Genomic DNA, 13,129 nt, shown 5'->3' with positions numbered 1-13,129 from the left:
TTCACTATGATACACACTCCTTATATACCAGAAATTTCTAATAGTAACATACAATGTCACTGATTCCGAACCCAGACAATGTGAACGCGCAACTTCTATTGTCACACGTAATTCCTTACAATCCCGTCTTTCCCGAGAGCAGCATATACACCTTCCTCTGCCCTACTACGGAACTGTTTCCAGCTTCCAAGTTCCAGAAGCACTACATATAACTCAACATTACGACTCCAACATATAATATTAGTACATATACCAACAACATCAAAATAAATCAATAATCAATAAGCTAATTTACAAGCAATCTTATCTTATCAGATCAAGACAACCATCTAAACCATCCTCTGCTACCAGAGAAATTGATACAGATCAGGGTATCAAAAATATGCCCACTACCACGGATAGAGTAATCTCACAGTTACACGCACATACATTCATCATACGCTAGGGCCCATTTCACTAACATACGCTCAAATACTCTACCAGCAATAAACCTGTGGGAAGAAAACTCCTAAAGCACCCTGCATCTATATCTAGGCGATAGGACCTGAATAGTGGTTATCTAACATAATATAAACAATCTATAAACAATGATCAATAATGTACTCAATAATTGACAAGGAAAGAAATATTCAACACCATGTTTAAAAGTTATATTGCTTTATCTAAAATTAGTCAAAGTAGAATCAGAATGAATCATTTCTCATAGTTACCTATTCTAACTAAGTGTCAGAACGGGTCAGGACCAGTCTCTCGGTAAAGTCTTTCAGGACAGGGTCCTCAGCATCAGTCCTCAGCAACGCAAGTTCACGCGGCAAAAGGCGACGAAAAAGAGTGGGGCGAGCCCTCCCTAAGCTAACAGTTTTTATAATGGAAAATACAATGGAAACTCACATAAATTCGACAAATAAAACTGTATCACTGAGCAGAACGAGAAGGAAGAGATGTAACTTTGCAACATCTTGAAATCTCCGCTCAGGAAAAGTCACAAGACGTAAACCACGGAACAGGAACCAAGAAATAGAAACTATTAAAGTATCCATCTCGTTCATTTCCCTCGGCAACCCGGCTTCAGCACAATGTTCATTTCAGAAGCTCCTTTGTTCACCAAGGACAAATCATTTCTTTTGGAGATCCTCCAAACTGCTGATGTCCTCATGGAAAGTTTTATAGAAGGACTACGGTCAGTTGTCTCCAACCAATTTCCAGCAGGGGTCTCTCTTGTCACATCACAGATTGCCTGCGCCAGAGCTCAGCCAGGCTTCAAAATATTCTCAGCCATTTCATAAAGGCCTTCATAGGCCACAATGGACCATCTTTAATTAAAGAGACAAAATAAAGATTACTACATCATAATGATTAAACAGTGTTAATCCCACTAATACCCTTATGTGTATGCATTTATCTAGCTTTGCGACATAAAAAGCATTAATTCAGACAGCGTTTTGTGCCCAAAATAAATAGCACACAGCAACGTTTAAACATGAAAACTTGCACGTTATTGTAAATACAGAAACAGCATATTTAGGCTAACCCTCGTGTAACCTTCTCTTGTGTTAGGACAAACAAGTTGATTAATGAAACACACTTGCACAAGACAAATAATTAGTTGTTAATTATTAATAAATTAATAAAACGCATAGACATGCCAGAGCTTAAAAAGGCCCAGAATTTTCTAACAGAAAACTCTGCTCCAGCACTGTCCATATTGTTTTAGGTAAAAAGGGTGATTGCACTTCCATCAATCAATCAACCAGGGAAATTATAAGCATGCTACTCATCCGTAAGAGTGTCAAGGCGCTGGGGGGAATGGGGGCTGCAACTCCGGTCAGTTGAAGAGCCATGTCTTGAGGGTCTTCCTGAAGATGTTCAGGGTGGGGACATGCCTGATGTTGATCAGTAACTTGTTCCAATTCTTTGCCGCGATGTAGGAGAAGGTTCTTCTGCCCGTTCTTGCTCTACGGATACCGGGGATTCGACGACGGCAAGGTCAGCGGATCGGAGGTTCCTCTCGGGTGTGTTGAAGGAGATTCTGTTGTTGAGGTATTGGGGTCCGGTGTTGTGGAGGCATTTGTAGGCGTGGGTGAGTATCTTGAAGGTTACTATTTTCTCAACGGGGAGCCAGTGGAGGTTGCGCAGGTGCTGGGTGATGTGTTTGTGTCGAGGGATGCCGAGGACGAGTCTGGCTGCAGTGTTCTGTATGGTCTGGAGTTTGCAGAGTAGAGATTTGGTGATCCCGGCATAGAGGGTGTTTCCATAGTCAAGTAGGCTAGTTATGAGTGCGTGGGTGACGGTCTTCCTTGATTTGGGGGGGGATCCATTTGAAGGTCTTTCGGAGGATGCAGAGGATGTTGAAGCAGGTGGAGGTGACGGCGCTGACCTGTCAGGTCATGGAGAGGGAGGAGTCGAGTATGATGCTGAGGTTTTGGGCTGTGGGGTTAACGGGGCTCCTGAGGGCAGTGGGCCACCAAGAGTTGTCCCATACAGAGGGGTAAGGTCCGAGGACGAGGAACTCTGTCTTCTCAGAGTTGAGCTCCAGGCAGCTGTTGCTCATCCAGGATGCAACGTCTTTCATTCCTTCCTGGAAGTTAAGTCTGGTGGTGATGGGGTCCTTGGTGAGGAAGAGGATGAGCTGGGTGTCGTCGGCGTAGGATACTATGTTGAGTCGGTGCTGTCTGACGATGGCGGCGAGGGGGGCTATGTAGATGTTGAAGAGCGTGTCAAATGTCAAACGTTTTTATATATTGCACAAATCACCAAAAGGTCTCAAGGCGCTCGCAGCCAAGACAAAGAGACAGACAGTGACCAAAGTACCCAAGTACCGAACTCTATTGAGAAAAAAGCCAAGTCTTCAGCTTTGTCCGGAAGTGTAAATGGTCCGTTATAGATAGCAACTCCAATGGAAGTTTGTTCCAAAGCAAGGGAGCTAAATATGAGAAGGATCGACCGCCATTGCGGACCGTTCGAATACGTGGTTGGGCAAGGAAGAATTTTGTGCTTGACCGTAGGGAACGTCCAGGTACATACCATTGAAGTTTTTTAGCCAGATATTGAGGACCAGTACCATGCATTATCTTATGTGTAATGCTTAGGATTTTAAAATGTCCTCTTTGGCGAACCGGGAGCCAGTGCAGAGTTTTGAGAGTCGGAGCTGAAGGAGTACGGGAGGGGAGGTTAAGAACATGTTTGGCAGCCGTATTCTGAAGGATTTGAAGTTTGGAAAGTAGGTCTTGATTAAGTGCGGTAAACAGGGCGTTACCATAGTCAAGATGGCTAATAAGTCCCTGGACCAGCGGTTTCCTTGCTTCATTAGGTAACCATTTAAAGATCTTTCGTAGCTCACGCATAATCCCAAAACAAACTCCGAGCACTTGATTAATATGGATATTCATGGACAGGGAGTTGTCTATGGTGATAACCAGATTGCGAACTGCTAGCTTGGGCAGGGGACATGTGCCCAACTCCGTAGGCCACCAGTCCCGAGTCCAGAACTGCTCAGCTTTTCCGAAAAGGATAATCGTGGGGCTGAGCGACGATCCTTGGGGTACTCCTAAGTTGATTTCCGTGCGTTCGGAGAGGAAGGGTGGAAGTCTGATTCTTTGGGTTCTCCTGGTGAGGAAGGAGAAGAGCCATTCGAGAGTGGTTCCCTGAATGCTGGCTTTGTGGAGTCTTGCGGGGGGAGACGGTGTCTAAGGCAGCAGATAGGTCAAGTAGGATCAGGGCTGCGGTGTGTCCTTGGTCTAGGAGGGTGCGGATGTCGTCTGTGACGGTGAGTAGAGCGGTCCCTGTGCTGTGGTTGCTGTGGAATCTAGATTGGGAGGGGTCGAGGATGGAGTTTTCTTCGATGAATTTCATTAGCTGGACATTGACGGTTTCTTGGTGACTTTGGCCGCGAAAGGGAGGAGGGAGATGGGTCGGTAGTTCTTGAGGTCAGTGGGGTCTGCTGATGGCTTCTTGAGTAGGGACCTGCGTGTTTTCAGTCGTAGAGAAAATTGCTGGTTTTGAAAGTGGTGTTGATGGTGCGTCGTATTTCTGGAGCAATGGTGGCGGCGGCTCTGGAAGATGAGAGTGGATGCCTTTCATGGTCGATGCGGTGTCTTTGGTGGTGACTGGGGTCCAGGAGGAGATGGTGGGTTGGCTGGCGTTGCTGGAGGATGGAGTGGTTTCGGGGTCATGTGTCTGGTCTTTGAAATTGGTGTAGAGGCCCTTGATCTTCAGATGGAAGTAGAAGCCGAGTTTGTTGCAGAGGTCCTGGGAGGGGGTGATGTCCGTGGTTTCGCTAGGTAGTTTGGTGAATTCCTGGATGATGCTGAAGAGTTCCTTGGAGTTGGTGAGTATCTTGTTCTGGATGAAAGTCCTTATGGTGGATCTGATGCATTGGTGGTATTCGGTCATGGCGTTCTTGTTGGTGCGCCTAGATTCTTGGAGGTCAGCGGTGAACCAGATGGCCTTCCTGGGGCGCTGTCTGTTGGGGATACGTAGGGGTGCAAGCTCGTCTGTGCGTTTGGAGATCCATCTGTGGAGTTCTTTAGCAGCGAGATTGGCGTCGGTCGAGGTGGTGGGGACATTGCGGTTGAGGGTGGAATTGAGTTGCTCCTCGGTGATCTTGCTCCAGTTCCTGGAGGCAAGAGTGCCTCTCAGGGGTCGTTCCGTGGCTGGTTTGGATCTGGAAGTGGAGGGGTTCGGTGGTGGGCAGACTGTTGCTCGAGCTGGAGGTCGTGAGTTGAATTGAGCTCTTGTGTATTTTGGCAAGTCCTCCTCCTTTGTGGTTGGGGCGGTCCTTCCTCTGGATCTTGTATCTGTCAGGGATGGCGGTGGTGATGTCGGGGGCAGAGGTGGAGTTGATCCAAGTTTCTGTGAAGAAGGTGATGTCTGGTGAGAGGGTGTTGAGGAGGTCCCAGATCTCTACGGCGTGTCTGTGGAGGGTGCGCACATTGAGGAGGCTGCACCTCAGGGCATCAGCAGTTTTGACGTTCGGCATGGGGGCGGTGGCCATGGGGGTGCGGACGGTGGTGAAGGTCTGGTGGCAGGGGTGGCAGGAGTACTGTCCGTGGGTGGTGCTCGGCATGGACAACTCAAAGCAAAACCAAAGGGGATGATGGACGGAGTGTTGAACATTGCAAGCACTCACCCCCAGTCAACTGATCTGGGTTTAATCCATCATCATTCTTTAGCTCACTCCGCCACCCCAGTTCATACATGGCCATATGCAAATCAGTCTGACCCTGTGCCTCATGGGAACAGTCCAGCCCGACCTGCAAACCATGTCTTCCCTGGACCGGAAACAAGCATCCTGGGACCGGTTTCAGGTTCATAACCCCCATCAGCAAGGCTATCTTGAATCCAGTGGCAAAGTGAGCAAAGGACACACGTCTGGGCATACCCTGCCAACATAGGGCGAACAAAGCAAAACCAAAGGGGATGATGGATGGAGTGTTGAACACTGCAAGCACTAACCCCAGTTAACTGATCTGGGTTTAGTCCATCATCATTTTTTAGCTCACTCCGCCACTCCAGTTCAGACATGGCCATATGCAAATCAGTCTGACCCTGTGCCTCATGGGAACAGTCCAGCCCGAACTGCCAAGCCATGTCTTCCCTGGACTGGAAACAAGCATGCTGGGACCGGTTTCGGGTTCATAATCCTCATCAACCAGGCTAACTTGAATCCAGTGGCAAAGTGAGCAAGGGACCCACGTCTGGGCATACCCTGCCAACTTAGAGCAAACAAAGCAAAAACAAAGGGGATGATGGACGGAGTGTTGAACATTGCAAGCGTGGACAACTGGCAGTTGTTGTTCCTTTTGGGGTTGAGTGCGGGGAGGGCTGCTGAGTCGTATTGGTGGGAGGTCGAATATCCAGGGTCTCTGGCGCTGCTCGGGTCGCGGTCGGGCTTGCCTTTGGCGTGCCAGTGGTGTGCGCAGCAGCTGCTAATAAATAGGGAGGGGGAGGGAGGCGCAGGTGGGAGGCAGGAATCGGAAGGGGGAGGGGCCGTGGGTTCAGCAGCGGCTGGAAGGGAGCAGGAAATAGACTAGGGCTGAAAAAGGCACAACAACAAGACTATGGCTGAAACCGTCACAACAACAAGACACGCACAATAAAAGGCAAAAAAAATAAGGGCAACAGCAACACAGGGCAAAAATGGGCAGACCAGAATTAAGGCACAACAGGGCAACAAAACGGGCAGAACACCGCAAGGCACAATACAGTGGCTCGAACTTCTACCTGCACCGAGCACTGCACAAGCAGCGGCAGCGGCACAGCAGCGGAGCAGCAGAGGTAGAGGGCAGGTCTCTGGGCAGGAGGTAAGAGGTACAGCTCGCGCTCCCACGTAGCGGCCGCCATTAAATAGGGAGGGGGAGGGAGCACAGCTGGGAGGTGGGAATTGGCAGGGGGGAGGGGCCGCGGGGGCAGCAGCAGCAGGAAGGGAGCGGGAAACAGACTAGGGCTGAAAACGGCAAAACAACAAGACTAGGGCTGAAAACGGCACAACAACAAGACAGGCACAATGAAAGCCAACAAATAAGGGCAAAAGAGACACTGGGCAAAAGTGGGCACACCAGAATTAAGGCACAACAGGGCAACAAAACGGGCAGAGCACAGCAAGGCACAGCATAGTGACTCGCACCCCCACCTGCACCGAGCACTGCACAGGCAGCGGCACAGCAGCAAAGCTGCAGAGGGAGAGGGCAGGTGTCTGGCCAGGAGGTCCCATCAATCCCTTGACAAAATTGAGAAAGCTGAAGGGATTGGTCTGGTAGTGTCAGTGTTGCTGTTTGTATATACTGTTTGTATCTACAATTGTGGATGTTTTGTATAATGAATTAAGTATAATACATATGAAGTAAAAACATTTGTATTTGAATACATCTGTGAATGTAACTTTCCTTTTTTTGCGATTAACTGATTGGATCACATCTGTGACCATAAATAAGTGTCAAACTTATTTTTGGATATAAATAATTCTTCAAGGGAAATATTGTGTATAGAAATGTTACTTTACCCATGGGGATAATTGGGGATAATTGGGCTGCCCTATTGTGTCAATTGAGATCAATGGAGGGCATCGCAGCAGTGCCTATGTTACATACGGTTCTTTTTTTGATTACACAGATTTAAAATGTGTAATGTTGTCTGCTCAGGATAATACCTAACATCATTTATGAATATTATCTGTTCCTCTTTTAATTTTCCAATCACTGACTAGAGGCAGTCTTCCTTTATTCAAGTACCTAAGTCATTATATTGAATATTACGAGCTCCTAGTAAATCTAATATTCTTCCTAACCCTTTGCTGTGCATGTCTATCACTACTGAGGGCTTTTTCGCCTGTTCGTATGAACTTAAGTTCACGCATTACATCTTGAAAAAGTATGGATAACGTCCCTAATGTATCACGTGTTGGCCTGAAGTGACGTGCCTGCCTCTCGGCTATTCTTGGATTTAGTAACAGGGTAATAGTACTGCACCCCTGACGGAGCTTACACTCCATTGATCAAATACAATCATCTAGTGATTGTATTCAAATCACCTGAATATCTCATTTTTCAGAATTCCAACTCCAAGCACCTGAGGCGGCTTCTAAAATGCAACACAGGTTTTGAATGACTGAGACAATAGGGTCATATCTCTCTTCTTTCATTGGAGATGGACTTGTCTTAATAGCAAAACTAACTCACTTCATTGATTATCAAGAACCTGTGTGTGAACAGCCATTGCCAAAGGCACTCATGTAAAATCAGCCCAGAAACGGGCAAGGATCCCAAACTTAAGATAGTGCACTCACAGTATACTAACGGCTCGAGTTCCATCAAATCTGGCCATTCCCTGTTTAGGGCGCAATGATGAAGTCAGTGATATCCATCTCGTCAACAAGATCTTATCACCTGAGGCGGCTAAGGGTACACCGGAATCTATTTGGGTATTGTTCGGATTGCTTCTCCAAATCTTCCTGAATTATACAAAGTAAAATAGAGTGGACTTTGGAAAAAAGTAGACATTGTAGCCAAAATGTTGTCCCCAGATTCAATCTGCGAGTGAAAATTGAATCACTTGCTTTTTCGGACAATCCATATCTCTTAGGCTAGGAATTATATGTAAATGTTCATGAAGTGTGTTCTCTTCAGTGAAGCTGCACAGTAATCCAAATGAGCAAGGAGTCTTCACAGTTTGAGTAGTTGTAATGTAGATAACAGGATATACAAGTATTCAGTGTAGAGGGCTCAAGGTGGCTGCTCCAACTGATTCAGAAGCAGTTCTACCCTCTAACCCAAACATTCCAACCATGTATAACATAGAATACTTTGGCAAGTACAAAGGAACATTCCAACACTTATATGTAAAACAAGTGCACTGAGAAATGATGCACAGACACCACAGTTCACCATCATCCGATGCCAAAGCACCCATTTCACTACCTTCACCTCCAGCTTGGAGAGCTTAAAGCAGGGTGGACTTTTAGAGACAGAAGCAAATGTGCAATAAAGTTACTTCTTTAACGTAGCAAACATTCTCACCAATAGATCCCGCTGCCCACTCGATCACTTGAGTCCAACACTAGAAATCAATAAGTAGATCTGTAGAGTGCTACCTGTCACCTGTGAGGGTATCCAGGCGCAGGACATGATAATTGTATTTCAAAAGCTGCTAATGTTGCTAAACAGACTCTTGCATGCTGTTTGGAGAAGCATTCTATTTTTCTCACATATAAAGAGTTTTCTAACATCTTGAGGTTTGTTCAAACCACCTAGGGAGAGGGTTTTTCAAATCACAAATCACCGAGTACCGATCCAAAGAGGATAAGGGTCTCGGACAGCCATACAGTTCTATGTTACAGCCTGGCAGTTCTAGGAAAAACTAGAACCTGATAAGTAGTTAATGTTTTTGGAATGCAATTAGAAAAGCGGTTCAGTACAATAAAGATTATGAATTCACTCCTACTCACCAGGTGCACTTTGGATTTCTCTTCCTGTGAGATCAATGTCACCTACAAATAAAAATGAAAAATGTCAAAAAAAGTCGAAGACTTGGTTTGTCCTAAAGCATGTATCTGAGTCCAGATGGGGGTGTGAATTGCTTCAGCGCAAATTAGAATCCACTGTATTCAATTGACTTTATTCGGTTTAAAACAAGTAAAACCATAAAACACGATAAAAACATTGCATCATACTGAAATCAATCAATTCACTGCATCATTCAAAAATCATCAACCTATCAAAAGTGTGTAAAAAACAAGCAACAAGCGGAGCAATAGAGGCATCATTTAACAACAATTGTAAATACAATAATGCTGGCCCCCAAACAGATTCTAAGAAACGCTTACACATTGTTTATCTCGAGGACAAATCAGGGTGTCCTGATTGGAGATAGAAACACGGGGGACACAAATTGCATCACTAGACCATGGCTTTGGTCCCCGCAGCAGGGGATGAAACATATTCAGCCTGAAGCAGGTTAGTAGGAGCAACAGGTATTGGACATATCACTCAAAAGATATGCTTCAAGGGACATAGTAGTTTTTAGCAGAACATATGATCTAACTGACGGGTTCTCATCATTTTTTTGACGTATAAATACATTTTTGACCCAGACTTTATCTGCTTAGACAATGCTCTCTGGTTTGTAAAACAAACTGGGGCCTCCCAGCTTTTAAAAACATACCTGAACATGTCTAATCCATGGTATCCGAAGGGCATGGGTCCAAGCACAAACAATCTTTGGCAATCATCGGTTAAACTTTAACTCCGATTTAGCTAGACAGAAAGCCAGCGACAAACTACAAGGAGATGATAAAAGAGACTGAGGTTTGGTGACAGTGCCTGAAGCTAGGAGCATCATACATGGCCTCTGAGTGCCTGATGGGGACATGCTGTGGAAGCAAAACATCCCATCTCAGCTTCAATAGCGGGGTGTTAGCAAAGTCTCCCAAAATTCAGGATGGTCCCTCTAGCCACATGTACTGATCAGCCCTCCCCAGGACTCCTGCTTCAGAGATCTTTTCCTTTGCTTTAGGGCAGATCTAAAACTGAGTTGACAGGAGGTGAGTCTAAGCTGTCCTTTAGTGTCTCTTTAAGGGCCATAATGCTGCTGCATGAGTCTTAGAACGTCAATCATCAAACCACCTTTGAGGTACAGAACATGGCTGCCTCGAAGTGGGAAGGGGGGACCTCACTTTATCACAACTCAGAGTATGAGCTGAGTACCATCATGGCACACTGTAACAACGTCTAAAAACACCTAGAACAACTTGGAATAACAAATGTCACGACTGATGTTCTTCCATGTAAGTCTGTCTGACCCATGTGGTTACCAGTCCTCACAGCAGCCCTCATGGCAGCCCCATGCAGGTGCACGGTAGGAGCCCTCATAGCAGCCCTCATGCAGGTGCACAGTGGTAGACCTCATAGCAGCCCTCATGACAGCCCTCAGAGCAACCCTCATGGCAGCCCCATGCAGGGGCACAGTAGGAGCCCTCATAGCAGCCCTCATAGTGGCCCTCATAACAGCCCTCATAGCACCTTCATGGCATCCCTCATAGCAGCCCTCATGACAGCCCTCATAGCAGCCCTCATGACAGCCCTCATAGCAGCCCTCATAGTGGCCCTCATAACAGCCCTCATAGCACCTTCATGGCATCCCTCATAGCAGCCCTCATGACAGCCCTCATAGCACCTTCATGGCATCCCTCATAGCAACCCTCATGGCAGCCCTCATGCAGGTGCACAGTAGGAGCCCTCATAGCAGCCCTCATAGTGGCCCTCATAACAGCCCTCATAGCACCTTCATGGCATCCCTAATAGCAACCCTCATGGCAGCCCCATGCAGGTGCACAGTAGAAGCCCTCATAGCAGACCTTATGCAGGTGCACAGTGGTAGACCTCATAGCAGCCCTCATGGCAGCCCTTATAGCAACCCTCATGGCAGCCCTCATGCAGGTGCACAGTAGGAGCCCTCATAGCAGCCCTTATGCAGGTGCACAGTGGTAGACCTCATAGCAGCCCTCATGGCAGCCCTCATAGCAACCCTCATGGCAGCCCTCATAGCAACCCTCATGGCAGCCCTCATGCAGGTGCACAGTAGGAGCCCTCATAGCAGCCCTCATAGTGGCCCTCATAACAGCCTTCATAGCACCTTCATGGCATCCCTCATAGCAGCCCTCATGACAGCCCTCATAGCAGCCCTCAAGGCAGCTCTCATGCAGGTGCACAGTAGGAGCCCTCATAGCAGCCCTTATGCAGGTGCACAGTGGTAGACCTCATAGCAGCCCTCATGGCAGCCCTCATAGCAACCCTCATGGCAGCCCTCATAGCAACCCTCATGGCAGCCCTCATGCAGGTGCACAGTAGGAGCCCTCATAGCAGCCCTCATAGTGGCCCTCATAACAGCCTTCATAGCACCTTCATGGCATCCCTCATAGCAGCCCTCATGACAGCCCTCATAGCAGCCCTCATGGCAGCTCTCATGTAGGTGAACAGTAGGAGCGGAACTGAATGCCAAGACACTGAGGCAGTTCATCAGTTGTGGTCACTCCGAGAATCCCAAGGGACTTTGTAGTTGAATAGCGATGAGATCAGGGCAGGGTAAACAAAGATACAATCCATCAGTGTAGAATGGCCTCTCCCAGCAGCTCCATGTTCAGCCCCGCGACAGACCTTGCTGGAGCCAAGGCCTTACTGCTCTGTTCAAGAGCAGAAAGCGAGCACGGGTCTGTGCTTTAGGGTGAGGCAGTCACCTATGTGAGTAAGTCTCTCGTTACACATTGCAAACATTTTGGTGAAATAAGTTTCCAGTCTCTCAGAGTCTGCTGAGCAGGAGATCCAAGGATTAATTTGACATACCAGGCCCCATCCTCCCTGCATATGCCTTAATGGGCACATGACCTTTTGATTTCCTTTTTGCCCAGGAGAGTGGAAATAGTGGGGCTGGATGTACGGTGGCCTCAATGGTACAAGTCTGGTCAATTGACAACAGGCCCGTGTGAACAATAACAACAAGGTTAGCCATGGGTGTCACTAAAATGCTCCTAGAGTTAACATCCCTTGAAGGTCTTAAAGCAGTAGCAGGTAACCCCAGTTCTTCCTTGGCTGTGATAATCTCGTCGGTAGTAGCCCCTACTGCAGATGTTAACAAGCATTTGCAATGCAATAGGTCTCGCATTTGTGAGAGTTTAAGCTATTGGCATTGTAAATGACAATGCCTTTTATTTTTGTGTTTTGAAAGCGGTGCGTAAACACGCACTTTGTACTTATATATAGTCGTTGCTTACAAGAAGCAAGGCTGACAGTAACTGTGCCTCTTTTACTGCCAACCTTGCTTCTCGTAAGCAAGGACTATTGTTACGCACCGCTTGCAGGCTTTCAAAACATATAAATAAAATGCTTTGTTATTTACAATGTCAATAGCTCAAACTCGAGCAAATGCGAGACCTATTGCATTGTGAATGCAATAGGTCTCGCATTTACAAGCGTTAAAAATGACAATGTTTTTCACCTTTTGTATTTTTTATGCAGTGGAGTGATTTTTGCATAGCGCAATTGCGTTCATATTACCTTGCGGCGCTGGAGAACCAGAAAATGGGAAATAGGTTATGAGGGAGGGAAGACCAGAGTAATATGCAGGCTGGAAGAAAAAAAAACAACGACATCCTGGAAATAGCAAACACTCATAGGGAATGAAAGATTAAGTAAAGCATGTGAAATGTAAGCAGGAACAACATAGTTAAAGATGCCCCCACCACCTTTGACGGCTCCTTTTTAAATTAAAATGGGCAAGTATGTTATGCATTGAGAAGACCCAAAAGGTTGAAAATGAAAGGAAATGGATATTAGTAACATATTTTTGGTAGAAGGCTGTCAAGGTACCCTTGCCAGCAGGTCGAAAGAATCACAGGGGTCCCTCACCACATATTGAGGGGTATCGCTATTTATGACATCACCAATGCATCTAAAGTCCTGCGTTAACACTGCGAAAGTAACACAGATTATGCAAATGTTTGACATTGCGATATATATATGTGTAAACAATAAAATGAAGCATGAGAACGCCTGCAACTAAGAAATCACCTGAAAGCACTTAAATCATTATGGAGGGTGAACTTTGTATCCCTAACGTAAAAGAAGCCTGTGTTCTATTT

The 13,129-nt window shown here is 46.6% G+C and overlaps 1 protein-coding gene across 2 annotated transcripts in view; it reads right to left on the bottom strand.

Annotated features, from left to right (window-relative positions):
- Positions 1 to 13,129, bottom strand: part of LOC146799914 (NACHT, LRR and PYD domains-containing protein 12-like) — a 1,343,351-nt gene that overhangs the window by 39,667 nt on the left and 1,290,555 nt on the right. For both annotated transcript variants that reach the window (XM_085620847.1, XM_085620846.1), the window contains one exon: positions 8,942 to 8,983. In XM_085620847.1, coding sequence (XP_085476973.1) covers positions 8,942 to 8,983 — 42 coding nt within the window. The remainder of the gene's footprint in view (positions 1 to 8,941; positions 8,984 to 13,129) is intronic.

Source organism: Triturus cristatus, chromosome 8 (assembly GCF_964204655.1).
Source record: "Triturus cristatus chromosome 8, aTriCri1.1, whole genome shotgun sequence".
Classification (NCBI taxonomy): Eukaryota; Metazoa; Chordata; class Amphibia; order Caudata; family Salamandridae; genus Triturus; species Triturus cristatus.
The sequence above is the reverse complement of the archived record's forward strand: the minus strand, read 5'-3'. Positions and strand labels throughout refer to the sequence as shown.